Genomic DNA, 27949 nt, shown 5'->3' with positions numbered 1-27949 from the left:
CCTAGTAAAGACTTAGCATACACTTTGTAGGAAGGGTGTCAGTGCTATCCCAATCCCCGGCCTACACCCACGTTGTTGAAGCCTTGAAGCCCAGCTCCGTGGAAGTCCCGCGTGTCATAGGATCATCATTTGCTTGTAACGCATCTATTGCTTTTATATTGCGTTACCCCGTGTAATTACTATTATATCAACAAAGTTGCCTCCGGGCTTTGCCTCGTGTTGCCTCGTTTACTTGTTTGCTAGCTACGTGTGTGTGGTGTACGATCATTTTACAGGCTTGCAAGTGGATTTGACCCCCTTGCGCCGCACGACCCCGCTTCGAAAGAATAGGGCCGTGACACATTGGCACCCCAACTTTTACTTATTACACTCCAATTAACTGAATGATTGAGAACAAGTAAATGTTTGACTCCGAATAGAAGCTCTCTCTCTCTTTCTCAAATTTTTTTTTTTGTGTGCTAAATTTCTATTTTTTGTGTTTAAGATTTTGTACAAGCCTAATAAAAAATGTAAACAACTATTGAAATTGTTTTAACAAGTGTTATAATGTTGAGATTATAATTTGCACCAAACTTTTTTAATGTTTGAAGAGTATTTTTTAATCTTTAATTCGGTGTAATAAATAATTTAAGAAATTAGGGTGCAATGAGTAAAAGTTGGGGTGTACTAGCAGCTTTAAAAAAATCGACTCTCCTCGGACTGGTCGATGAGTCGACTCACAATCCTGTTTTAAGTTTCCAAACCATTGGCCTTCCCAAGACTTGTGGGTCTGCTAGACTCGAAGTGTAGTGGCTCACCTGCATAAACCCTAAACCCTAGAAGTAATTTCCAACATTGCTGCTTGCACAAAACCATCACTGTAAACCCTAAAAAACCCAAATCAAAGGATCTGCTCCAGATGGGGAAGAAGAAGAAGATAATTCTCCCGCCTCAGCTTCCACCAGATGTTGCAGAGGACGAAATCGAAGTCTCTGATGAGGATTTGTTGTTTGTCAAGGATAATCGAGACTACGCTGGATTCCTTAAGACTCTTGACACCCAATCGATTACCAAGTATGAAATCTAGAACCCAAATCTCTCTCTCTCGTTGTTCTTGTTCTTCTCATGGTGGCGGTTTTTTTTTTCCTTTGAAACTTATAATCTGTAGTTCAAAATCCAATTTTTTTTAGGGTAACACGAACAAAAAATATGATTTCTCATAATTAGAAAAATCTGAACTTTTAAATTAAGGCTCTTTTGTTATTGTTGGGAAGCCTTTTTTAAAAAAATAAACAAATTATAAACCATAGTTCAAAATCCCTTTTTTAGGGTAACATGATAACAAATAGGATTTTTCATAATTAAAAATTTGAAACTAAAGCATTGTTGTTGTTGTTGGAAAGCATTGAATTTGAGGGTCTGCCAATTTTTGGAAAAAATAAGATATTTTTCAAGCAAATATTTGGAAAAAGGCACTTTTGTTATTGTTGGGAAACCATCTAAAAAAAAAAAAAACACTAATTCATTGTAGTTCAAAATTCCTTTTTAGGGTAACATGACGACAAAAAGGATTTCTCATAATCAAAATTTTAAAGTAAATCATTTTTGCTTATGTTGTTGGAACCGTTGCATTTGAATTTTTGCACCAAATAATAAGATATTTTTTCAAGCAAATATATACTTAATTTGATAACCTTATTTTCTGATCATCAGTTCTCAATCTAATTTGGTTTTAATTTCATTTTTAAGTGGAATTTTATTATAGTTTTAATTTATTGTATCTCTATTTTTATATAGGCAGGTAACTCGTGTGGCTGATCAGAAAGAGGATGCTTTAGAGGCATTGTACGAGAAGCGGAATAAAAAGAAGTCATTGGAGAAAGATCCGGTGAAGAATGGGCTTGAAGTCGATCCTGTAGATGCCCTTCCCGTCAAAACCTTAGATGGCAAACTGTATTACAGAAATGGTACTTTCTCTCTATATCTTTTTCTTTGTTCTGTACTAAAAATTACTGTTTTTGCTGAGAAATTTGATTGATACAGCTTCCCAGGAGTCTAAAAGATCTGAAAATGCATCTAAGGGAAACAAAGGTGTGACGGATGATGATAAAGATGATGGTGTCCATGAGAGTGTTGTGAAGCTTACGAAAGTAGAAAGGAGAGCGAAGCTGAAGAAAAGTAAAAAAGAGGCAAAGAAGCAAGGAAAGGAGCCTGTTGAGACAGAGGAAGTTCAAGGAAATCTTCAAGCGGAAGTGCTGGTATTCTTCATTATATAGTGACAAAAATCTGTGATCTTTTGAAAAAATCGTGATTAAATCACGATTTTTTTTCTTTCAAAAAATCATGCAGTTTTGAAAAAGGTCTTTGATTTTTCAAAAAATCACGATTTATCATGACTTAATAGTTGATTTTTTTTTTAAAATCACAGATTATTTTTAATTTTTAGATTTTTTTAAGTGTTTTTATCATTTAACATATGAAATACATATTTATTATTTTTATTTTTTAATTTACCCATGTTTTCCTGACTTCATCTACTTTTTCTGAAGCTTTCTCTTGCTGAATTATTCCCGAACCCTGACTTTGTACCTGAATACCATTTGTGATTGTCTTCTAGCTTTTTAAATTTTTTTGCTAATATTTAATGCTTCTGAGCAATGAGATTTTAAGGGTGAAGTAGAATCGACTCTGTAGGGTTGGGTTGTATTCTTTGCTGGTCATCCCAACCAGTTTGAGTTAATTAAATTTCTTTTTTTTTTTTCGCTCCACTAATTTCTTATTTAGCTGTAACAGCTTCAGTGACTCTCTTGAGGTTTTGTTGTCTTTAGGCTGAGGTGAAGGAAGACCTTTCAGCTGAAGAAATAGTCGCAAGAAAGAAGAGTAAATTGGCAGATTTGGGAATGACTCTACTTGCTGATCCTGAGTCAAATATTAAATCCCTAAAGGAGATTTTGGAGATTTGTAAAGATGGGGATCATAATATTGTTAAACTTGGGCTGCTGTCTTTGTTGACTGTTTTTAAAGACATAATTCCTGGGTATTTTTCTAGCTTTATCCTGTCATTAGTTTGTTCCGATAGTGCTCGTCCTGACTTCTTGGCACAGGGACTATTTTTTATTTTCATGGGTGGGATACTTTCGTGGTTTCTGATCCTTCTTTTGAATATATGCAACAGTTATCGTATTAGGCTCCCCACGGAAAAGGAGATGGAGATGATCGTTTCTAAGGAAGTTAAAAAAATGCGATTCTACGAGTCTACGCTCCTTTCCTCATACAAGGTTTGACTTGGTTTTTGGTAGAATGAAAAATATTTCAATAGACAAATGAAGTCTTGATGTCAACTAGGTATCAGGAGTCAAATGTGGTTTCGACTATTTCCTGCCATGATATCTGCTTTTACTCTCAAAATTTTCTTTCTATAGTTATTTTTAATATAAATTCTTATTAATTTCAATTCTAGGTGATACAGTTTGTTGACAAATGAAATTAAATATGAAAATTCTGACTACTCACTGTAAAACAGGTGGGCGTTAGGCTAGTAAATAAAAGCATTAAAAGTTGTAATTTTTGGTACTCTTAAGAGCTCTTACAAATAAGTAGGGCTGCAACTCGGATGGGCTGGGGATCAATCCACGCCCAACCCATACTTGACAAACACCAACCCATGCCCACACCCAACCTGACCTTGGGCATGAAATGCTCAACCCAAGTCTGGTTGACTCATACCTCATTAAAACAATATAAAACCTACAATTATTTGTCCCAAAAATATATTTCGAAGTTCACATACATGAAGTTGTAAGCAAATGTTAAGAAAAAGAAGATGATGATTAACTAAAGTTTGAAATGTGAATTGTGAAAGAAAGAAATTAAGATATTTAAAAATATTTTAAAATTATAACCATATTAAGTTCGGGTTCAGGCAAATTGGAAAATTTGATGTCTATTCCCGAACCCATCGAGTTCGGGTTTGGCCCGCCCAAGTTGCAGCCCTACAAATAAGTAATACACTAACTACATGTTAACTTTGGGAAGATGAAAATTGAGGTTTTGAGAGTTTATTTATTTTTATTTAGATAGAAAAGCATGAAAGAAATGATCCGAGAAATAAATTTTGTTTTTTAGACCATGGTAACTCTGTTCCTAATATCAAGTGATGGTCCTGCTGATTCCTTCTTTTCAAGAAAATCTGCTACCTTGTTTGCCTCTCCAAGAACATGATGCACTAAAGATATGTGCTCGAACACGATATTATTGATTTTAATATACAAACATCCGAGAATTGGCACTCTATTGTTTGTTTATGTACCTTGGTCAAGTATTTTCCTCCATGACTGTTAAAGTACAAACTGAATGACTGAATAAGTAGTTGAATAGAAATGCCGGAAAGAAAGAAAAATAAAAATGTGAAAACTTAAATGTTGGGCGTCGTTTGCCCCTCCAAGATTGGTTGCTCATGATAAGTAGAATCATTATAGGTCATTCATCTCGAGCAGAATTCTTTAAGTGTTTGGTTTTACAGTACTTTGCTCACCTCCAGTATGGAGAAATGAGATTGTTCAGCAGATCATGAATTTTTGGGAATAAGCTTTGATTATGACGATGAATGCACTCTCTGAAGTCAAAGTTCATCATTCTCTTTTGCTCAAAGAGTAGTGCTTAGTGTGTTACCATTCTTGGATTTCACGTCTGTTGACTAGGATAATTACTTACTGTATAGGATCACTAATTAACTTCTGTTTCTTGTGTGTATTTTTTCAGGCATACCTGCAGAAGCTTATAGTTTTAGGAAAAAAATCTTCTTTTCAACATGTTTCTGTTCGTTGTATGTGCACTTTGCTAGAAGCAGTTCCCCACTTTAACTTCCGTGAGAGCTTGCTAGCTGCCGTCATCAATAACATAAGCTCCACTGATGATGCCATAAGGTTCTGCAAATGTGTGTGTGTGTGTGTATGTGTGTCTATATCCATATATTATGCCATGCTTTGAAATTGAAAATTTTCTTTGGGAATTGAATAAGACCATTCAGTTGTTGTTGCTAAATGGTCATTTGCTATCTATATATATATATATATATATTCTAATTCTCTACTTATTTTGGCACAACCCTACATGTAGGCCGTATAAGAATGACAGTCTATATATTAAAACGCAACGTTTGTCTTCCCCCAATGTTTATCCCGCATAAAGAGTGGTTTAGATACTATCTCACATGCCTCTCAATGAACAATTTCAACTTTATTCCCTTTTCAACTTTATTGTCTTTTCTCTTGTACCCCTTTTCGAATAATACCCCTCCAATTCCTTCTCTTCATTTTCCTAACTTTATTACCTTTACCCTTCTACTCCTTTTCCAGTAATACCCCTACAACTTTATTGTCTTTCTTACTTTTATCCCCATAACTCCAAAGAGGATGACTGTGCCGTAGGCACCGGATAACTTTGGTTGGAGAACAAACATGCATTATGGAAACAAGCAAAGGGACTATACATATCAAATCACAATCGATGCCGGATTATTATCATTATCATCGGAACCTTATCTCAAAATTGGTGCTGGATTACCAACTTTAATATTTGATTCTCTATAATATTAGTGGGCTTATTCCAACAATTGAACTAGGTTGTCAGTGAAAAATTTAGTCTGGGGAAAGTAGGTTAATCATTTATGGTAAGGGTAGATTGTGGGATCTTATCATTGAGAGAGTTGGGAAGAAACTAAGTACTTGGATTCCAAGAGTGAAAAATTGACTTTTATTGAGAACTCTTTGGCAAGCATCCCTAATTACTTCCTTTATTTGTTCTCCTGTGGAAAAGAAGCTTGACAAAATTTGCAGAGATTTCTTTTGGAACGATAGAGATGAATCGAGAAAATTTCACTTTGTAAGATGGAAGAAAATGTGCAAATAAAAAAACTAGGGTGTTTTGGGTTTCGAAGTTGGGATAGGGTTTGTAATCTATAGTAGTAGTTTTCTTTTGTTTCTGGTGGTGGTTGTTTTGGCGGTTTTTTATTCTTTCGGATTGGGTATCTCGTCGTCCCTTTTGTACATTCTCTCTCTTTAATAAATTGTCTATTTGCCTATAAAAAAGGATTTTAAAGGTCTAAAATTGGGTCTGAGATTTAACTTGCTATAATAGTAGTTTAGGAAATTTTTGATGAAGAAATTTGCACTGGATTGGTTATGAGTAGGATGGTTTAGTCAAACATATTCTAAAAGGAGTGTAGATCTTGTACTCATAGAGTTGGTTTAACATTATTCCACATCTCATTTGCCATGTGCCACACTCTTTTTGGGTCCGATCACTAAGGAGGGATAAAATCCTCTCTTATTTGGACTGTTCATTCCCACCATCAACACACATATCGAGGTAGGCATGTGGAATCGTTTGATGACGACTCTATCTAATTAGGGAAGAATACCAATTTAAGAGGATTCTTCTTTTTTAGACGATTATTAATTTGGATAAATGGTAAAATGATCAATTGTAATTTAACTAAGATTATGATTTATTTTTAGGGTTTTTTTATTTAAGGGCCAAAGGCCATTGGAAAAGGGGGGACCGAGGAGGAGCGGAGGAAGGGGAAGAAGAAGAGGAGAGGTCAAGTAACCGTGAGATTTATAGTGGAACGATTCCTCGAGCTTGTGGACGTAGGCATGTTTGTCGAACCACGTAAAACAACCCTTGTTTCCTTTTCTTTTTCTATACTTTGGTTAGTTTAATGATGGAATTGTGATTGAGGTTGATTTATCACAAAATCAACATCTATAATTGGCGCCATTCGTGGGAACAAAATATGGAACCAGGAGAAACCACATGGGAGTTGGGGGCTACCACCAAAATGGATTTTCGATGAGGTTTTGCTGAGGGACGGATCATGCTTAGATCGGAGGGGACACACATACAATATCAAAAAAAAAAAAAAAAACTCTTACACAACATTGGAAAATCTTAGAGATTCCTGGGTGAGGTTTCAATATATATATAGGGTCGGGATCTAAAGACGCATAAAGCGGCTTACATCTTCACAAACAAGCTCGTTTGTCAGATTAAACTTAGATTCAACGGTTTAGATCTGAACATTTCTAAAAATGAGCACGTGTTCTATGTTCACTTAAAATTATCGGTATTTGGTAATACCTCCCCGCGTGATCAACAACCATAAACAAAAAGAAAAATCCAAATTTGTCTGATGCCCTAAACGAAACCAGATTCATCTTCTCCTTCCTCCATTTTCCTCCTTTCCATCAATCTCACAAGCAGCTGTAGCCGCACCAACATAACAACTAAATTTGTGGGTAGATTGAATTGAACCTCTTGTGTGAGAAAACCTGAAGATCAAGTGGATGATTTCGAAGATACTAAATATGTCGATCGTTGGCCTTTTGTCCACGAGTTCAGTTTGAAGAAGCAAATGAAAAAGAGGATGAAGAAGATGGCTAGCGCATCAAATCGTACCTCTTGTCTAAGAAAACCTAAAGATTGAGTGGCTGATTTCAAAGCTACTAAATATGCCGATTGTTGGCCTTTTGTGCACGAGTTCAGTTTGAAGAGTTAGATGAAGAAGAGGGCTAGGGCATTTACTTTAGGTGTGTTTTATTTGGTTAAGGGAGGTGGAACCAAATAGAATAAATTTGAAGGAGGGTGGACTAAATAAGTCATAATTTTGTCACTTAAACGAAAAATAGATTTAAGCCGTTAGATCGACGTGATCTAATGGTTGAAATCATTTGTGAAGATGTAAGTCGTTTTATGCGTCTTTGGATCCCAACCCTTTATATACATATATAAAAGGAGATCACTCACAAGGTTTAGAAGATCAAACAAAAAGAAGAGAGAAAGATTGTTGTGTTCTAACACAATAAAAAAATCTAAGGGGAGGAGCTCATGAGTCTTTACAGTTGCATAAAAGAGAGATAAAGAAGCGGGGGTGAGGAAACGAAGCCATTAATGGCAGTTTTGGAGTGCTAGTGTGAAGAGGTTACCCGAAGAAGAAGGAACCGTGTTGCACAAGTTGTGCATGTGTGCGGAAAACGTGTACGTTGCGTGAGGAAATAGGAAAGAATAAAAGGGGTTACATTGGGTGCTCAACCGATACATCATACTAGATGTATGATGTAACAACGGTACTGTTAAGGGTGTAACAATAAAGGGGAAGGGAGGAATTGTTGTATTTATGCAGGGTGGGGGGGGGAGGGGTAAAAAACAAATCAAAAGAAAGAGATACCTACCTGGGTAGACCTACTCTTGCAAAAACTCCCTTATTTAATCAAGTTCGTTACACAACAAACTTGGATTGGAGCCCAAATCCTTCAGAAAATAGACCTTACCAAAAGAAAAGAACAAAAGGGTTTTTTACGTTGTTTGGCAAACGTGCCTACATTCACGGGCTCGGGGAGCCGTTCCACTATGAATCTCACGGTTACATGATCTCTCCTCCTCGGTCTTCCCTTCCTCCTCTGCTCCTCGGTCCCTCTTTTTACAATGGCCTTTGACCCTTTAAATAGAAAAATCCTAAAAAGAAATTCTAATCTTAGTTAAATTACAAATGATCCTTTTACCCCTTATCCAAATTAATAATCGTCTAAAAAGGGAAGAATATTCTTAAATGGGGTTTCTTTCCTAATTAAATAGAGTCCTCATCAAATGATGACATGTTCCCACCTCGAGATATGTATTGATGGTGCGAATGAGCAATTTAGATGGGAGACGATTTTATCCCTCCACATGGATCTTAATATCAGTCTTTGTCCTCATAGAAAACTCTTACAGTTGCTAAGGTGAATCAAACATCTTTCCAAAATATTGATGTGCAGTAGAGAATTTTTAATGGAGTTTGACTGCTTGATCAGATGTGCAATAAAGAAAAACCATTTTAATTGGAAAGTCAACTTGTTTATCAAAAAAACAATATAGGAAAGTTGACTAGGTATTTTTTCCCACTTTAAAGTAAACTGATTTAAATTTATTTCGATCTTTAAATATATTGTAAATATTTTATTTTCATATGGGAAGTGCAAGTTTCTTATCTTCTAACTGTAAATAAACATGATAGTTGCACACATGGTCAACATGCAGAGGATGGCAGAAAGAAATGAAATGATCATATTGAAATGGTCTGGTCTGTTACATGTTTTTTGAATATTATGAAATGGGGGAACAATCTTCTAACTTGGTTTATTATTATTTTGGATAGAATTTAGTAGATTTGTGAGTTTTTAGGGTTCATCAAAGGGACACATAATTGAATGACTACTGTTTATAAATTGCAGTTATGAAGGTCTTGAATTATTTAATTTATGTTGAGTGGGGGGTGGGTAGGGTAATTAAGATGCTTCTAATTTTTTTTACAGGAAACTTTGTTGTACAACTATAAAGTCACTCATTACTAATGAGGGAAAACATGGTGGTGAAGTAACTGTGGGGGCTGTTCAATTGATTGCAGATCATGTAAAAATTCACGATTGTCAATTACATCCTGATTCAGTTGAGGTGGGGTCTTGATATTTCATTATTACTCATGGACTGTTCTTTTATTTGCATCTTCCCCATCCTTGGCTAATTTATTTGACATTGCTGGCTTTTGGATGAACATAAATTTAGAGAGCTTCTATTGCCACACCAACTTTTGCTAACACCGTCCCAAGATGTGTGCTAATTCTTTGGTGATTTACATATGAATTGGGGGCTGTGGTAATAGAATCTCTCTGAATTTATTAGAGTACAAACTAGTTTATACTCCGAATTGGAGTTTTTTGAATGAAGGAAGAAAGTTGCAGATTGAAGAGTATACTTCTCATTATAGTTTTAACTTCAACTGTCAAATCATCCAAAGAGAAGCAATCTAACATGAAGTAAGATAACAATAACTGATTGCTGAAGAATGGATAGTGAAAGAGTCTCAAAATATTCCTACAAAAACTATCAATAATAATTTGGAAAAGTTATGATCCTGTTCGGTTGTAGAGATTGTCCTTTTTAATGTTCAGTAGGTACATTTTGATGAATAAAAAAATTGGGAAAACACCACCACTATGCAAGAAAAGGAAATGATGAGAGGTATGAAGAAGACCATCCCTAACTGCACGAGGGTGGCAAAAGTAGGTTCTAAATAGTCATCCCACATACAACTTCTTGGCATTTGAACATAAAGTTTCCAAAGTGTATCCCCTTGTTCTTAAGTCCTGATGACCAGCAAAAGACCATAGTTTTAATCTTCAAGGTGGCTGAATAAAGATCCGGTTTAATGATCTAATAAAGTTTCCTTTCCTTGCCCTCAAATTTACAGTCGCACTGATTGTGCTAACCCAACCATATGTGAAAGGGACACATTATCCAAAGAAATTTCATGGAAGCACATAAGAACAGACTACAGGTAAGAGAAAAACAATAAAGCTTAAGAAACAACACCTAAACTAGCTACACCAATTACAAAATCTGACTTGAATAAAACATACCACTAAATTCTTCGAAGAACTTGCACAGTTGCACTGAAAGAAAAATGATGCCTAAAATACTGATGATGACTTCGTAACCTGATGCTCCTTGTCAAAGACCATTTTGTTCCTCCTTTTCCAAGGCCCCAAATTGGTTTCTATTTTCTCATGTTTTCTTTGTTATGGTTTTTTCATCTTTATTACAGAGACCTCTCACATTCCACTTCTATAATGTAGGGTCCTACTAGGACCCTTCCATTCTTATCTCTTTAAAGTGGACCAGACATGCTGTTAGCAAGCATTAAGCCTATTTGCACAATTGGTGCTCTACGAGACGCAGATAAGCCTTGGTCTCGACTATAGTTTCTGGAACCTTCTACTCTAGTTAGTTTTTGCTACTGGAGCATTCAAGATCTCTAGGTTAAAACCATATGCAATAGCCGTTTGCCCCTCTGATTTCTCTTTTTTACATCCGCTCCTTCATGCAATTAAGGTTCCTACTTAGGTCCATCAATAAAGATGAAAGCCTCAAGAATGTTTCCTTGTCATTTGATCTCATTTCCACTGTAACAACTGAACCTTCTCCCTCAGCTTTCTAATGAACAAGCTTCTAGACTTGCCAGCTTCCTCAAAGACATTATGCAACCAAGAAAAACAACCGCAGGCAGATAAACCGTTGTCCAGAAGCCATCATTCTTATAGATAAAACAACATGGTTCTTTTCTCTTACAAGAGTGAAACTCATATGCTTGATCACCACCGTTCATTGGAGAGCCATGAACTTCACTATATGCAATCATTATCAAATGCTCGGAGATATCCAGATATAGTAATTACATGTGGATTGCAAGAGAATGACAACTTGAAATTTTAATAAGGAAAAAACTTAAAATCTTCAAAATTTCTGTAATCCTCGCTACAATCCATGGATTTTAGAATTAAGAAGCCTTTTTTTTTTGTGGGTAACCTAGATGTGTGCTCGACCTCAAAGTCACATTGCAATATGTCAACCAACCAAACTATTTTACTCACCATTTGAAGGAAATGTAGAGCTATTCACCTCTAATTGCAAAATTCTAACTTCACACTTACAATCTCAATCCTAAAAACTTCACTTCATTGTTTTATTTTTTAAATTATTTTTTGCATGATTTTAAAAGAATTAAGACAAAATGTGTGGCATAAGGAGTTTCAGAGGTTTTGGAGGTGGTTTTAGACAAATGAAAAAGCCGAATTTTGCCTAAAAGCGCGTTGTGACATATAGAAGCACAACCAGTCACACAAATACTATACAAAGGTGATCCTATGTGATTTAGGAATGACACATGGATCTTTGCTCGGTCTCAAGCAAGATCGATGCTTAACGAGCGATACATCTTGGTGTTGTTCAAGAATAAGAACCATTTGTCTGGAAGAACATAGGTATTTATTAGAGAGTTCCTTATGTGGTATCTTGGATTGGTATTTTCACTTCTCAGCCATTCAAAGGCAGGATTAGTGGAGAAGATATTCTTCTTTCAGCAATAACTAATGCAAAATATTACTTGTGTTGTCCTCTTACTCCTTTTTAATATTTTATTTTGTTATTTCTATAAGTAAGATTTATCTTCTTTGTTGTCTGTGTGTGCTCCTTCAGGTTTTCTTGTCCTTGTCTTTTTATGAGGATCTTGGGAAGTCTGAATCGAAGGATGACAAAAGAGTAAAAACCAATGGAAAAAAAAGAAAAAAAAATTCTGAAGAGCCAAATAAATTGCAAGTGAGCGACAAAAAGAGAAGTAGGCGTGATTTGCTGGTAAAGACAAGGGAAGAGGTATGTTTCATCCATAAGAACCTTGCCCTTGATGATGTTGACTCTCCACCTCTTTTGATCTTTGTGACAAGGGTTTTTAATGTTTCTTGTAGGTTGATGCCGATTTGAAAGCTGCTTCCTTTGCCCCAGATGTGTTGGAGCGAAGAAGTATGCAATCGGAGACGCTTTCGGCCGTATTTGAGACATACTTCCGCATATTGAAGCATACCATGCGGTCGACTGCAACCAGGTTTGCTTATACCGAAACATACATTTTTTTTTTCTTCCAAATGTTATGGTCATTGGTTTACCAATATCACTTATGTTGCATTTTTTGTTGGGAAAATGATTGTAAAATTTTCCTGTTCACAGTTCAGATTATCTTGCTATATAAAAGACCTTTTCTCAATATAAAAATCAAAATCATGTATCATTAGATTAAGTTTCCATCTCTCATGAGTAGTCTTACTTCTCAATCTTTCAATTTGTGTGCATTGACACGTATTTCTTGTCATACGGGTTAGGTGATGCTGGTTAACTAGTGAAATTACTCTAATTATTTTTTGGGTAGTGTTTATGGTTTATAAAAACGAACAAAATTATGAGTGCTTTTCCCACCTGTGAATGTGCCTCATTCTTTTGTTAACATCTTACGACTTGATAAATTGTAGGATTTGAATTGTGAATTGAACTTAAATAATAATTTGACTCAAAATTCCTAAGGTTATTATCCAGAGAGATTCCATTCATAAGATTCAAATCATTTGGGTTAATATTTGAATCATACCCTTCAAAATGAGAAAAAACCTTGAAGTAAGGAAGCGCGATCCAATGCCAAGCTTTCTTCGACCTTAAGCCAAAAGATGAGAGTAAGAGGGACGTTTTGCGAGCCGAGCAACTCGAGATGAGGCTCTTTCGCGTAGTCGAATGATCAAATGGTTAGGTGGCTAGTAGATATGTTCGGGTGGCAAGCTAGGCAAGTGGAGTGTCTACTACACGAGCCTTGGAGCCTTCATAGCTTGATTCCACTGGCTTCTAAGTAGAATTGACCAAGAAGAATTTGAGAAGAATAAAGTCAAGTCTCTTTGTGAGAGCTTGACAGGAGTTTATATTAATTAAAAGAGTCAAAAGATAGAAAAGTCCTTACAAATTAGAAATAAATGAAAAACCATCACTAAATAATTATGACTAAAATAACAACTAGATTATTTCTAATACTCACCCTCAAACTGGGGTGAATATATCAATTAAACCCAGCTTGACAAGGTGAACATTAGTGATAGACGGACCAACATACTTCTTAAGTATATTTGCAAGTTGATCTGAAGAAGGAATGAAGACTGTCTGAAAATCACCAGATTAAACTTTTTCCCTGAGAAAGTGAATATCAACCTCAATATGCTTAGTTCTTTTATGAAGAACTGACTTAGAAGCAAGCATAATAGCAAATTTGTTATTACAGAATAAAGTAGAAGAACCAGAAACAGGAAAATTCAACTGTCAGCAAAGATTAAAGCCAAATTAGTTTACATATACCAAGGGCCATAGCACGATACTCAGCTTCAGTAGAAGAATGAGATACTATATTCTGTTTCTTACTTTTCCACGAGATAAGATTATTGTTATAAAAAGTACAAAAATCAGAGGTAAATCTCCTATATGTGAGAGAACCAACATAATCAGCATCTGTAAAACAAAACAAATGCGGTTGAGCAGTGGAAGAGTAGAAAAACCCAAGACTAGGACGTGACTTCAAGTAGCGAAGAATGCAATAAACTGCATCAAAATGAGAAGCACGCGGTGTATGCATAAACTGGCTAACCACACTAATCGCAAATGACAAGTCTGGTCTAGTGTTAGTTAGATTAATCAGACGACCTACAAATCTTTAATAAGAAGGATCCATAAAAGATTGTCAGAATTAGTTTGAAGATGATGATTCTGATCTACAAGAGAGGAAGCATGATGACAACTAAGTATCCTAATGTCCTGAAGAAGATCTAATGTGTATTTACACTGAGATAATGAAATACCACGGCGAAAGCAAGCCACTTTTATCCTCAAGAAGTACTTGAGTGGACCCAAGTCCTTAATTTCAAAAGTACGACTCAATAACGCCTTAATCCTATCAATCTACTGTGCATCATCTCCAGTTACAATGATGTCATTCATATAGATCAAAACAATGGTGCAACTACTATCCATTCCTTGACGAACAAAGCAAGTATGATCTGAGTGACATCTAGAAAATTCCATAGATATAATAATCTAAAAAAATCATTGAAACCAGGCTCGCGAGGATTGCTTCAGTCTATAAAGAGATTTAAGAAAGTGGCATACCTTTCTAGAATACTCCTCATGAAGACGAAACTTGGAGGAGAGTCTATATAAATAATCTTAGTCAAATCACCATTCAGAAAGGCGTTCTTCACATCAAGTTAGTGAAGTGGCCAAGAGTTACACGCAACTAGAGAGATAAGAAGTTGAATAGTAGAGAGTTTGGTGACAAGAGCAAACGTGGCACCAAAGTCTTTTCCTGGGGTCTGTGTAAACCCCTTAGCAACTAAGCGTGTTTTATACTAATCAACAGTACCATCTACGAGGTATTTGACAGTGAAGACCCATTTACAACCAATGGTCTGTTCTCTATATGGAAGAGTAACAAGCTCCTAGGTATTATTGTTTTGTAAAGTATCAATTTTAACAGTCATAACTTTAGTCCACTAAAGGTCCCGCAAAGCCTCTGATACAAATCGAGGAATTTGAATAGAATCAGTGGTTACAAGGTAGGCCTGGTAAGAGGAAGAAAGTCCTTGATAGGAAACAAACTGGGCAATAGGATGATTAGTAACACACCTCCGCTTACCTTTGCGAAGGGCAATAGGTAAGTGAGAGTGAGAAATAGAAGGGATAAGAACATGTATATATGTGGAGGTAAAAAATGGAATATACCTGAATCCAAGAAGGAGGTTGGCAAGGGTGTAGAGGGGTGAGGGCAACGAGTGTAGACCTTAAGTGACGGTGAATATGGAGGAAAAACTGGAGAATATATCACTATAGGAGATGGGTCCTACAAAGTAGATGTGGCATGAAAGTATGGAACATTTTAAAAAAAAGTAACATCAAGAGAGTGGATGACACTTTGAGAAACTGGATTATAACACCGATACCCCTTGGACATAAATGAGTAATCTAAGAAAACGCATCAAATGACTTTGTCATCCCATTTGTACGATTGGGTGTCTTGTCCTGAACAAAGCACGTGCACCCAAAGACTCGAGGTGTAATAGGGAAGAGAATACTATCAAGTTGAAGGACATGAAGAGACACCTGTCCCTCTAAAGTGTGACTCAGAATACGATTAAGAAGAAAAGCTATAGTGAGGATTACCATATTTCAATATGCCTTTAGAATATGCATTCCACTAAGAAAAAAACAGACAATGTTCATAAGGTGGCTATTCTTACGTTCCGCCACTCCGTTCTGCTCAAGAGTATAAGGACAAGTCAACTGGTGAAGTATATCATGCTCATGAAGATGGGAGCGAATCCCATCAGATATATATTCCCCTCATTATCAGACGGAAGGATTTAACAGTTATATTGTACTGAGTCCGAATCATTTTAAGAAAGTTAATACAAATTGGGAGCACCTCAGAGCGAAAACGCATTAGATAAATCCAAGTGCAATGAGAATAGTCATCTATAAATATAACATAATATCGATGACTATAAAAGGTAGTAACAGGGGAAGGCCCTCACACATTAGAATGAACTAAATCAAATATTGCATTAAATTGATGCATACGAAGAATATAAGTCCGTATGTGTTTAGAAAGTTTACACACAGCACTAAAATTTATATCCACTACAGACAGTTTTTAAAGCAATAAATAAAGAACATAAGTGTTGAAAATTGGCATGTCCTAAACGAGCATGCCATAAATCTAAAGTCTGTGATGAAAACGTGTGGCTCTCAGAAGATGGAAGCACAGAAGCCAAAGCAGCAGTAGGCTGAGATCTAAACAAGTACCTCCCATCCCTCTCATATCCCTTGTCAAAATCCTCCTCGAAGTCAGGTATTCAAAAATACAGTGAGTAGGAAAAAAAGGTAATTGAGTAATTATGAGATTTAGTAATACTACTGATAGACAAAAGATTAAGAGATAGGTGAGAGACATGAAATACAAAATCTAGAGAAATCCCAGAGGATAAAGGGATATTGCCCTTGCTGTGGATAGGTGTAAGAGACCCGTCAGCAAGACGAACCTCCCTATGAGTGGTGGAAAAAGTAGAAGTAAAATGACTAGACTCACCAGTCATGTGATTAGAGGCACCAAAATTAATAACCCATGTCAGAGGAGTAGAGCCAAATTGAGCGACATTGAATGCAGAGGATGTACCTGGAGGCGTAATAACTAAGGCCACAATCGAAGAGAGGTGAGTGTGAGCATGAATTTGATCCCGGAAAATAGTGGCAATATGAGTCTATAGTTGTTGCAAGTCAATCGGGCCAAGTGAAGAAGGAGGATCAGTGAGAGGAATAAATGATGACTCTACTATAGCGGCACGAGGAGCAGTCTGTCCCAAGGATGAAGTGGAAGAAGATCATGACATCAGATGAGGATAGAGCTGAAAGCAACGAGCCTTATTATGGCTAGTTTTCCCACAATGATTGCAAGTAAGGCTACTCCCTTTACCACGACCACGGCTACCTTGACCATGATTCCCTGATCTAGGGGTATAAGAGTTGGAGAAACTCGAGTTGGTAGCTAATGCCACCTGATCTGTAGTTGGAGCAGACAGAATACCAGGGACCTGAGTTCGAGGAGGAGCAATGTGGCGACGACGCTCATCACTGTCAATAGTCGTAAATATCTCAAATAAAGAAGGTAAAGGAGTGGTGTTGAGGATCTGTGTCCGAAGTGCCTCAAACTTTAGACGTAAACCCATAAGAAACCGGTAGGTCTGATGTCAAGCAATCTTCTTAACCACAAAGACTCATAATGAGAAAGTTACTCCCAACGCGACTGAAGGTATCCAAAGTAATTGGCTACACTCTGAGTCCCTTGGGTAACCTGGGCAACGTCTCAATAATGCTTATAAAGCCTTGAGTCATTCCTGGCATGTGCATATGTCTAAGTAAGTGCGGACCACAAAGATGAGACAGTCTCATGGTATAGATGCGCTACTCCATGGAGTTGAATGGTCACCCAAGGATAGTGCAGTTGTCAATCTCCCATGATTCAAATTTGGGATCAGTAAGCTGTGGTTTAGTAACGATGCCAGAGAGTCATCTAGATTTCCCTCTACTACCTAGATAAAAACGTACACATCGAGACCATGATTGAAAGTTCCGGCCATCGAGAAGGGCAGTGCTAATACGATGGGTTGAAGAATTAGACCCAAGAATTGTGGTGGAAGTCGTAATTATTTGTTCCGAAGTCATTGTTTTGGTTTGAAGGGAGGTCTAAGGAAGAAACTCACAGTACCAAGAAACACAGAACTTCATGGGCACCTTAGGTGCTGTCGCAAGCCTTCTTAGGCTATACAGATGCTGCCCCAGGCCTTCAAAGACACCTATAGGTGCTGTTGGACCTAGGTGCTGAGGTCGCAAGCCTCCCTAGGCTGTGCTCTTACTGCCGTTGGTTTCCAAAGGCACGTACAGGTGTTGCTGTCGCAAGCCTCCCTAGGCTTTGTAGCTGTAGCAGGTTCCCAGAGGCACCCTAGGTGCTGCCATAGACTTTTAAAGGGATCAACAGGGCTGCTGCTGCAAGCTTCCACAGGCTTTGTAGCTACTGTAGTAGGTTTCCAAAGGCACCGTAGGTACTGTTCCAAGATCTTATAGTCCCTGTAGTTGCTGTTGCAACTCTTTAAAGACAAAAAACGATGGGGAAAAATCCTAACGGAGGGCAAAGAACATTAAGAAAGCCTATAAAAGGCAAAAACACTATCGTAGGGTAAGAGACAAAACGCAAAAATGCAGCATGTGATCAAATCCCTATCACAACATGTGATGAAGGGAATAATAAACAAAACGAAACAAAAAAGGCCCCCAAAGGGGAGAAGATCGAATGAGGCTGACTCTAAGTTAAGGTTTAGTGAATCAAGAGAATAAGGAGAGGAACCAAGGAGGAGGAGGAGGAGGAGGAGGAGGAGGGGGGGGGGGGGGGAGTAAAATTCCTTGGTTCTGATACCAAGAAGAATTTGAGAAGAATAAAGTCAAGTCTCTTTGTGAGAGTTTGGCAGGAATTTATATTAATTAAAGAGTCAAAGGACAGAAAAGCCCTTACAAATAAGAAATAAATAAAAAACTATCACTACTAAATAATTATGACTAAAATAGCAACTAGATTATTTCCAATAGACCAGTTCCTCTTTCGAATCTATCCTTTCGCTAAAGCCCTTGAGTGGAGTCCGTGCCCTCTCCCGGCTGGTATAGTCGAGTGGCCGAGTGTCTAAAGTGTATCTTTTTCCCGCTCCTTCTCAGTCGACTAAAGCTCCTCCCCTGCCAGACTGATTGATTTGTTCTATGGTCCTAATCTCACTATCACTAGGGATAAAGCACTCGACCGACAGGGATAGGGGGGAAAGGGCAGAGAAAGAGGAGTTGACCCCCTGAATTATTTATTATCATCAGGATATAGGCTTCTCCCCAACTAGGAATGAGAGCTTCCTAATAGGTTCGATCCATGGATTCTATACTGTAAGTATTCTCAGAGTGGATTTGATCTAAGCTAAGTCCTTTTGTAATGACTAGTAAATCCCTGCAGTACCTATGAGCCGATCAAAGCTGGCACTTTGGAGCTAAAGCCTATTGATCCCGTTTCTCAATCTCTTGTTCAATTGGAGCTTCTCATGGCTGCCTCTCAATTTCAATCCCTTCTCTTGCTTGGCTTCAATTCCCTCGATCAATGCCTATGTAAAGGCGGTCGGTATCAGAGTAAATAAGTCAGTCATTTGAATCAGTTGATAGTTTAGGAGACTCGGTCTTCAATCTCCTGTGTTCGCCTCTACACAGATGCAATATGTCTTTGCTGTTAGTCCACAGTTTCAGTCTCCTTCTGTGCCTTCTACTACCATATCCAATCAAAGGATTGCCAAATATTTTTAAGTTTTCTTGTTGTCAAAAAATCTGTATTGTTCTATTAAACCATTACCTTGGGTAAAACTTTTTATTTGGTTAAATATTGGAATGGATTGATTTTGGAGATGATGATCACCATTGTGAGGATTGACCCACTATATGGTTTTTTTGTCCAACACTATGTAAGGAGGACGCGACACTTTTAAGATTTTTGCTGCATTGTGCACGTAGCACACCCCGACATACCATGACACACATCCTAACACTTAGGGGGTAGTATTACCCTATATTATTCTGATTTATTTATAAAACATGACTTTTGGTAGATATAATTTTTGTTAATAATCAGATGGTATATACAAATGTTTTGTTCAGATCTCCATTTTTCTGCATCACTAGGAGTAAGATTATTGCCTAGTATCCGCAAAGTGATTAGGTCTATAGGATCTCAGAATCATGCAAACTTTTATCTGTGTAGTTTTCTGTTATTTATTTTGTTGCTTTCAGGTCTGCAGTGAACGGTAGTACTTTATCGGGTCAATTTGGGGCACATCCACTACTTTCTCCATGCTTGAATGGATTGGCGAAGTTCTCCCATCTGATTGACTTGGATTTTATGGGTGATCTTATGAATTCCCTCAAAAAGCTTGCTTGTGGTGGTAGCAACTCTGAAAGTTCTCCTGAAAATTGTTTGACCGTTTCTGAACGTCTCCGATGCTGCATTGTTGCATTCAAAGTGATGAGGAGCAATCTTGATGCCTTAAACGTCGATCTAAATGAGTTTTATGTTCAACTTTATAATTTGCTACTCGAGTACAGACCTGGCAGGTTTGTACCAAAAACCTTCCTCGTCTTTTGCCTTATTTCCTCATCTTTTTTTTTTTCCTCTGACATTGTGAACCTCAAGAAATATTGACCTAAATTTAGGGCTTAAAATGAGTCGGGTTCGGGACTGATCTGAGTATATCCAGATCCAATTTTTTATTCGGACTTGGATCCATATCCAACTCTGTTGCTATTAGCTAAAACCATATCCAAACCATTTTGCTTTAACCATACTCGTATATGTATTCGACCTGACCCGACCGAATTACTTTATTTTGGTCGGATAATTTTTGATTATTCAACATTTTTTTTTGTGATATTTCTTTTCAAATTTCTACACTATTCTATTTTACCATGATAATTCGCTTATTTTATAAGAATTCGTGTTATATTAAAGTAGAAGAAAAAATATATCTTGAAAAACATAAAAGTATGCTTATGAGAAAAAAAAAAAATTCTTAAAAATATAATTTTCAAAGAAATATATCATTCGGATCCTAGGCAGATATAGGGATGGATCTATATCCGACTTGGGTCAAGGGACGCCAACCCATATCCGACCCATTTTTATTCGTATATGTTCCAAAGAACCAAACCGGCTAAATTCGGATAACTCGGATTTTGGATAAAATCCGACCCATTTTATGCCCTACCTAAATTTGTAAAATCTGTACTCTTTATTTAAACCATTATTTTTGGTCAACTTTTTGTATAGTTATAATGATAGTATGGACTATCTTGGTGACAATAGTCAATATGTTGAGAATTATTCATTCTACGGTTTAGATCGTCCAACTTATATCATATGGGTCCTACAAGCTGGCTTACAAATAGGTAACAATCATTCAAAACTCTTTATAGAAATGAACATCTTCCATTCTACAATATCACACTGAAACTCAATTATATTCCTAGTTTACCATAATATATTCTTCCCACCAAAATTCTGAATGTTTGTCAGTACTTTTTTAACTTCTATTTTTCCTGTTGTTATTCCAGTTGAACCATGGGTCTTATATTTTGTAACCGAAAAAAATATTGATCTGTAATTGCTTTGTATGGTAAGCAGAGATCAGGGGGAAGTGTTGGCTGAAGCTTTAAAGACTATGTTATGTGAAGGAAGGCAGCATGATATGCAAAGGGCAGCGGCATTCATAAAACGCCTGGCTACTTCTTCCTTGTGCTTTGGATCTGCAGAGGCCATGGCAGGTAAATCTTGTTCATTTATTAAATATAAGCTATGCAGTCACCTCATGGTTTTGTATGACGTATATGTGTCTTCGGAAATGTTTGTAGCTTTGTTCATTTGTACAACATAAACCATGTAGACATTAGTACATCTTCTTTATGATTTTGTATGATGGGTTATTTGGGTTATTTGATTATTTTAAAATTGTTTGTAGCTTTGGTTGCATTAAGGGATCTACTTCTGAAGAATGTCAAATGCCGGAATCTGTTAGAAAATGATGCTGGTGGTGGTTCGCTTTCTGGTTCAGTTGCGGTAAGCTGTCCTAATTTACTGATTTTTTATGAATGAGAATGAAAAAGTCACAATAGCATTTAAGGAAGCGACATAGAAGTCATAAATCTGGAAATGTAGGAACAGTTTCCTATTGTGGACTATTGGGGCATTGACAAGTGTCTCACAATCGTTAGTAGGGCATATTTCTAATTTAGGGCTTAAAATGGGTCCGGTTTGGACCGGTCTGAGTATGTCCGTATTCAAATCCAATTTTTTATCCAGATCCGAATCTGTATCCTAATCCAACTCGGATCCTATTCGCTAAAACCATATCCAAATCATTTTGCTTTCACTAAATCCAGATCCAACCAACCGGATTGCTTGATTCAGGTCAGTCGGATAATTCCAGACTGTTCAACAATTTTTTGTTGTTGCTATATTTCTTTTTTATTTTTATATTATTCTATTTTACCATTATAGATCTTTATTTTATAAGAATTCATGTTATATTAAAGTAGTAGAAAAAGGATATTTTGAAAAATATAATAATATAATTTTCAACACAATGTGTCATTCAGATCTAGGTGGATATAAGGATGAATCTGTATCTGACCTGGATCCGACTCATCAATGGACGTCAACCCATTTTTTTAATTCAGATCTACTCCAAGGGGTCAAACCCACTAAATTCGAACTTCGAATCCCGATTCACTTGGATTTTATCCAAAATCCAACCCATTTATGCCCTAAGTTTTGTTTTCCTTTCTATTTATGGAGACAACTTCAATAGGTCACAATTCACACTTTCTTTTCGGACAATCCAGTCAAGTCCTGTTTTGACCATATTAATGAAAATGTATCAAACATCATCCACAAAACAGGTTCATTCACACTACATTTGGCATTCCCAAGCCTGAATACTTAAGGTTACATAAGGTAGGTGGATGGTGTAAAAGTTTGGGGTAATTTCGACCCCCCCCATGTTTTGGTGAATATTTGAGGTACCCCCTATTTTTCTGAAAAGGATGGCATGCCTCCCTTGACCTCACTCTTCTCTTATTGACTAATGAAAAAAAATGACCGAAATGCCCTCATCTTCATTCTCTAACTGATTTTTCTTCCCAAGATCAGTCATTTCCAAATATGCCAACCATCCGATAAACAGGTTCATTAATTGGATTCTTGGGAACACCGTTACACCACATTGCCATTCCCAAGCTTGAATAAGTTAGGATTATGTCAGGTTGGCAGACAGTGGAAAATTTTGTTACCCATCCAATAAAACAGGTTCATTAATTGGATTCTTAGGTACTCTGTTACACCACATTGCCGTTCCCAAGCCCTGATAAAGTAGGGGTTATGTCAAGTTGGCAGACAGTGTAAAAATTCGCTACCTCCCAACATGAATCCTGACCATACATTTCATTCAGTAGAATTGAATTGAGGAACAAGGATTCGTCGACCCAATTTTCGTGATAAGTCTCGCTCTCCTCTCTCATATCTGACATGATTTTTGCAGAGATATCAACCTTGTGCCTCGGACCCAAACCAAAGTGGGGCTCTTGCTTCTGTTCTTTGGGAGCTGAGCCTACTATCCAAGCACTATCATCCTACAATATCAACGGCAGCTTCCAGCATTTTAAGCATCACAACTGCTCACAATCAGGTCTATTTGTCCACTACCACTCCTCAACAAGCTTTTGCGGACTTATCCATTGAACAGGAGTCGTTCAACCCAAAGATCAATCTCCCCAAATCAAGCCGCAAGAGAAGAAATACAAGTGGATCTTCCACATCGAGTACTAATGGGGTGACCCAATATCCGGTAGACGAAGAGGATGTGAAAAAGAGATTCTCTGAGCATTTCATGCTGCTTAGAGACATCACAGAGAATGAGAGATTGAGAAAAGAGTTGAATCATACAGTATCATCTATAAGACTGTATGAAGAGTACAAGAAGCAAAAGAAGAAACAAAAAGTGGGTTCAAAGAAGAGGTGAAAAATAGTTGTTCTTTGGCTTTTAAAATCAAGCAAGTTCAGTCCATTTTTGCAGGTTTTGGATTTTTCTTTTTTTGACATAAAATATTTCTTAAGAGTTCATTTTTTGTAATTTATGCCTTTGAAGAGCTTTTGATTGTTTTCTCAATGGCTTGTTATATTGCTGGTAACCAAGATTGTCTGAATACTCATAATTTATTATATAATTTATCTTTTAAATATCTGTGAATAAATTTATTTAATTTTATCTTTTAAATATCTGTGAATAAATTATTAATATAATTATGATTGGTTTAATATGTTTAAAGTACCTGGGATTAGATTATCTATAAATGGTAACCATAATTGATTTCTAGTAATATGTAAATACTAGTAATTAACAAAACCTTTTTTACAAATAATTTTGAATGTTGCCATTCTAAAATATTTTTCAAACTTTTTGAATAAAAAATGAGAGCTGCTATTCCAACTTTTACTCATTATTACACTCCAATTCTTAAATTATTTATTGCACTCCCAATTAAAGATTAAAACACACCATTTAAACATCAGAGGTTTGGCTCAAGTTATTATCTCAGTAGTACAAAACTTTAGAACACTCCTTCAAACAATTTCATTAGTTGTTTACAATTAGGCTCAATCCAAAATTTAAACAATAGAAGTAACCCAAAAGAGCTAAAAATATGAGAGAACTTGTAAAGGCACCCCAACTTTTACTAATTATACCCCAATTAAGTATTTTAAAAAATAAATTGATGGATGGGAATAAGTAAAAGTTGGGGTGTCAATAGCAGCCCTAAAATTTGGTTGTATTTATTGAAATATTTTATGAAATGACTTGATTTTCAATTAAGATTTATACAGAAAGAAACTGGAAGTTGAAGTTTGAAAATAAGTTATTTGATGTTTTTTTATAAGAATATGTCGATGTTTTGACCGGTATACATTCTAGAAATGGGATTAATGTTTCATTCAGACCTCATTCGAAATTGAAATGTCTAGAATTGTGAAAAAAGTCAAAGTACCAAAGACAACATAAACGCACAAAACACAAGGATTTATGTGGTTCCGTAGTGTGCTTACGTCTATGAAACACTATTTTCTCATAAGTTTTACAGTATAATACCGAAAGTTATCCAAACATGTAAAACTCTCCAAAATAGAAACCCCCAAAAAATAGAAAATCCTGAAGAAAAAAATATTACATGATTACCCATTTCATACCCCTTAGAAAATTTGGGCCGGGGACTGAGCCCCCATACCCTTAGGAGGGGGTGTTTCCCCCTGCACCTTCATAGCTCTACCCAACGCAACAAAATACAAGACATTTACACATCAAGAATGAAACATTGTGAAAATGGCACGAAACTTAGATTAATAGATATATCTAGATGAGAGGAACTATAAGACTTGGAACAAATTTGTGATGGGAAGGGGATGTAAAGTTTTTTGGTTATCGAACTTTTTTCGTTTTAGGATCAACTCTAGTTTTATCCTTCAAGTATCATAAATTATTGGAATCAAAGTCAAAAGATCGTAAACCATCAAATTCATATTATTAATCTCCAACCATTAAAGTCACGATTACATGTCATACATACTTAATACCATGCAACTAGCTATAATATACATTTTCTCTAGACAAAGTCAACCTTTATATATATATATATTATTTTTATCCTGTAAGCAAAGTAAAGAATACTAAGTCAAAGTCCAAAAAAACAATTAAATTAGACCAGAGCCCAAATCAGTAATCAAAATTTTCTGTATATTTGATCCAAAAGCTATTAGAATCGAAATGTAAGCAAGAGTTGCAGAGAAAGGAAATGGTGAGAGTTGGGATATTTTCTTTTGGGATCACTCTGCTTGCCTTTGTATTCTTGTCTCATATTTATGTGGAGAAGCTCAATTTCTTACGGGCCTCACCAATTCTTCAAATTACTAAGGTACCCCCTCTTTTTTTTTGTTCTTAAAAAAATCTCCCTCAATTTAATTGCCTGGTTTTTAATTTGATGATTTTGTTTCTGTCTCTAGATCTTTAGATCTAGTTGAGATTAAAGAACAGAACAGAAAAGAAAATTGGATTTCTCTCTCTCCATCTTTTTTGATCCTTTTGATTTGGTTTCACTGGATCTTGTTTAGTGGGCTGTGAGCCCAGGGTGACTTTACTTATAATTTTAATATACTGGGCCCAAGATTCGGCCTAGTAATCATGATTTGGCCCACAACTGGGTGAAAAACCTTTAGTCTTGTACACCAAAACAATCTTTCTATCTCTCTCCATTTTTTTGACCGTTTTGATTCACTGGATCTTTTGTAATTGGCTGTGGGCCCATGTATTTAATTTTATTTTAATATACTTGGGCCCAAATTCGGTTCAATAATCATGAATTTGGCCCACAATTGGGTGAACAACCTATATACAAAAACAAAGTATTATTTGTGATTGTAATTAGGGTTTTCATAGAGAATATATAGTGAGATGGATAACTACTTTCTCAATGCGATAAGATGATTTAATAAAAAAATGACTCTGACTTCTACTTAAACCAAGTCTATGATCGTTTGATTGTTATGACATCAAACTACTCTTTGCAACCTCTCTGCTCTATGTTGAGATATATTATCAGGCTGATTAATTGATCAAGAATCGACTAAATTTAGTAGAATTTTTCGTTAGGTCAGTATCCTCAAGGTTAGCAATGGTGGTTCAATTGTTGCTTAATCATCTACAAAGGGTGTCATCAAGTCGTTGACCATGTCAAGTGTTTGGATGACCTCTCTTCTATTGTCTCAACTAGACCACCTAACACTTGGGTCTAGAGGGAAGTCACCGTCATGATGGTGAATGACGTCGTGCCTTGGTAGGGCCTTCATGGGTATGCTAAACCTTCACATCAAATTTTATCTTGTTTTTTTCCCTTTTGGCAAAGGCCCCCCGGGCTCGTCAATGGATTGGGTCCAAGTTAGATTTGGGTCAATTTGGAATCAATTCGATAAGGGTCAGATACTATGATCAAATCCAAAATGAATCCATATGATAATCGTTGGATCAGATCCTTGTAAGATTGAATTTTAATCGAATCTCAATATTGGGCTTCAAATCTAATCCAATTGTAGGCATAAAATTTTTAAAAAGACCTTGTAAATCTCTAAATTATCGAAATGTTCATAAAATCAAAGGTAAGCCTCAAATCTAAATTAAGACCCACTGATTGGACGGACCTCATGTAGTTTGGATTTGAGTTTTCATATATAAAGCCCATGATCTAAATAAAATCAAGTGATCCATATATTAAGTATTAGGTTCTACACTTAAATAAATGAGTTTGCCCACTAACAATCCACAAAATTCTTAAAATTAGATTTGGACAAACTTAACTTAGACGAGCCAATCAAAGCTCCTTAAGTCGGGGGATAATTGGAAAATTAAATGTCTTGAAGTTTATAAATACCTAAGCATCCCTCATTTGAAGGGAATCTGGATCACTTTCTATCAGAAGACAGAAGCTCTCAAGCATTCATTGAAAATAAATCAAAGTTCTTCAAGAGACCTGGACTTCGATTAAAAAGAAAATCAAGCTTAAAGCCCTTTTTCGGAAGTTAAGATATCTTTTTCAACCAATCAAGCACTAAGTACAGAAAAAATAAATTCACACAAAGACCCTACAAAAGATCAATTACAACAAAACCACATTTTTAGTTGATCAAGCACAAAACCTAGAGAAGAAAAAGCTACACACCGTTTTCACTGTATTTGACTATTAATCAGAGGAGAACACTTACTTAATCGAGTGTACTAAGATTTATATCACCTTTTCATCAAAATCAATAAAAATATCATTTGTGATCTCTTTTCACAAATCTCGACGTAGATCATGAAATTTGTTGTTGACATCAATAACAACTAGATCCGGATTAAATCAATCCTGATTTAGTATACAAAATCTAAATAAACTTCATTATTTAAACAGGGTGTATGATATAATTGATGTACTTTCTCATAATTTTTTCGAATTAGGTCGTAACATATCGGGACATGATTGATCTAGATCAAATTCAATAAATTATCATATCAAAACCTCATTGGTGATTCCTATCCGTCGGATCATTTTTTTTCTTCATTTTAATCAAAGCCCATTTCGGAAAGAATGTTCAAATCGAACAGGTAAATATAAATAATTAAACTGATCTTTAGGCACATATATATATATATATCTTGATGAAACAAAAATCCTTGAGTTCGGTTGGGCCCACCACTGGAGAGACCGACAGTTGATTAGCAAACTAACTCCCGGGAGTACAACTACATGTATACCCTACAACGGTTATTATAGTTCAAAAGCACTCACTTCTCTCCTCAACTGCCAATGA

General features: G+C 36.2%; 1 protein-coding gene across 1 annotated transcript; it reads left to right on the top strand.

The window, feature by feature from the left end:
• Window positions 1-758: 758 nt before the first annotated feature.
• On the top strand, window positions 759-23794 carry LOC147387789 (binding protein). Its single transcript, XM_086420344.1, has 13 exons — window positions 759-1053; window positions 1777-1946; window positions 2023-2237; window positions 2808-3016; window positions 3155-3257; window positions 4741-4904; window positions 9333-9471; window positions 12052-12225; window positions 12318-12454; window positions 19798-20118; window positions 21185-21324; window positions 21519-21616; window positions 23097-23794. The coding sequence occupies exons 1-13, from the start codon at window positions 899-901 to the stop codon at window positions 23574-23576; spliced, it is 2505 nt and encodes an 834-aa protein (XP_086276470.1). The 5' UTR covers window positions 759-898; the 3' UTR covers window positions 23577-23794.
• The last annotated feature ends 4155 nt before the right edge of the window (window positions 23795-27949 follow it).

This window comes from Akebia trifoliata, chromosome 13, assembly GCF_017979445.1.
Source record: "Akebia trifoliata isolate Shusen 1 chromosome 13, ASM1797944v1, whole genome shotgun sequence".
Lineage (NCBI taxonomy): Eukaryota > Viridiplantae > Streptophyta > Magnoliopsida > Ranunculales > Lardizabalaceae > Akebia > Akebia trifoliata.
The sequence above is the reverse complement of the archived record's forward strand: the minus strand, read 5'-3'. Positions and strand labels throughout refer to the sequence as shown.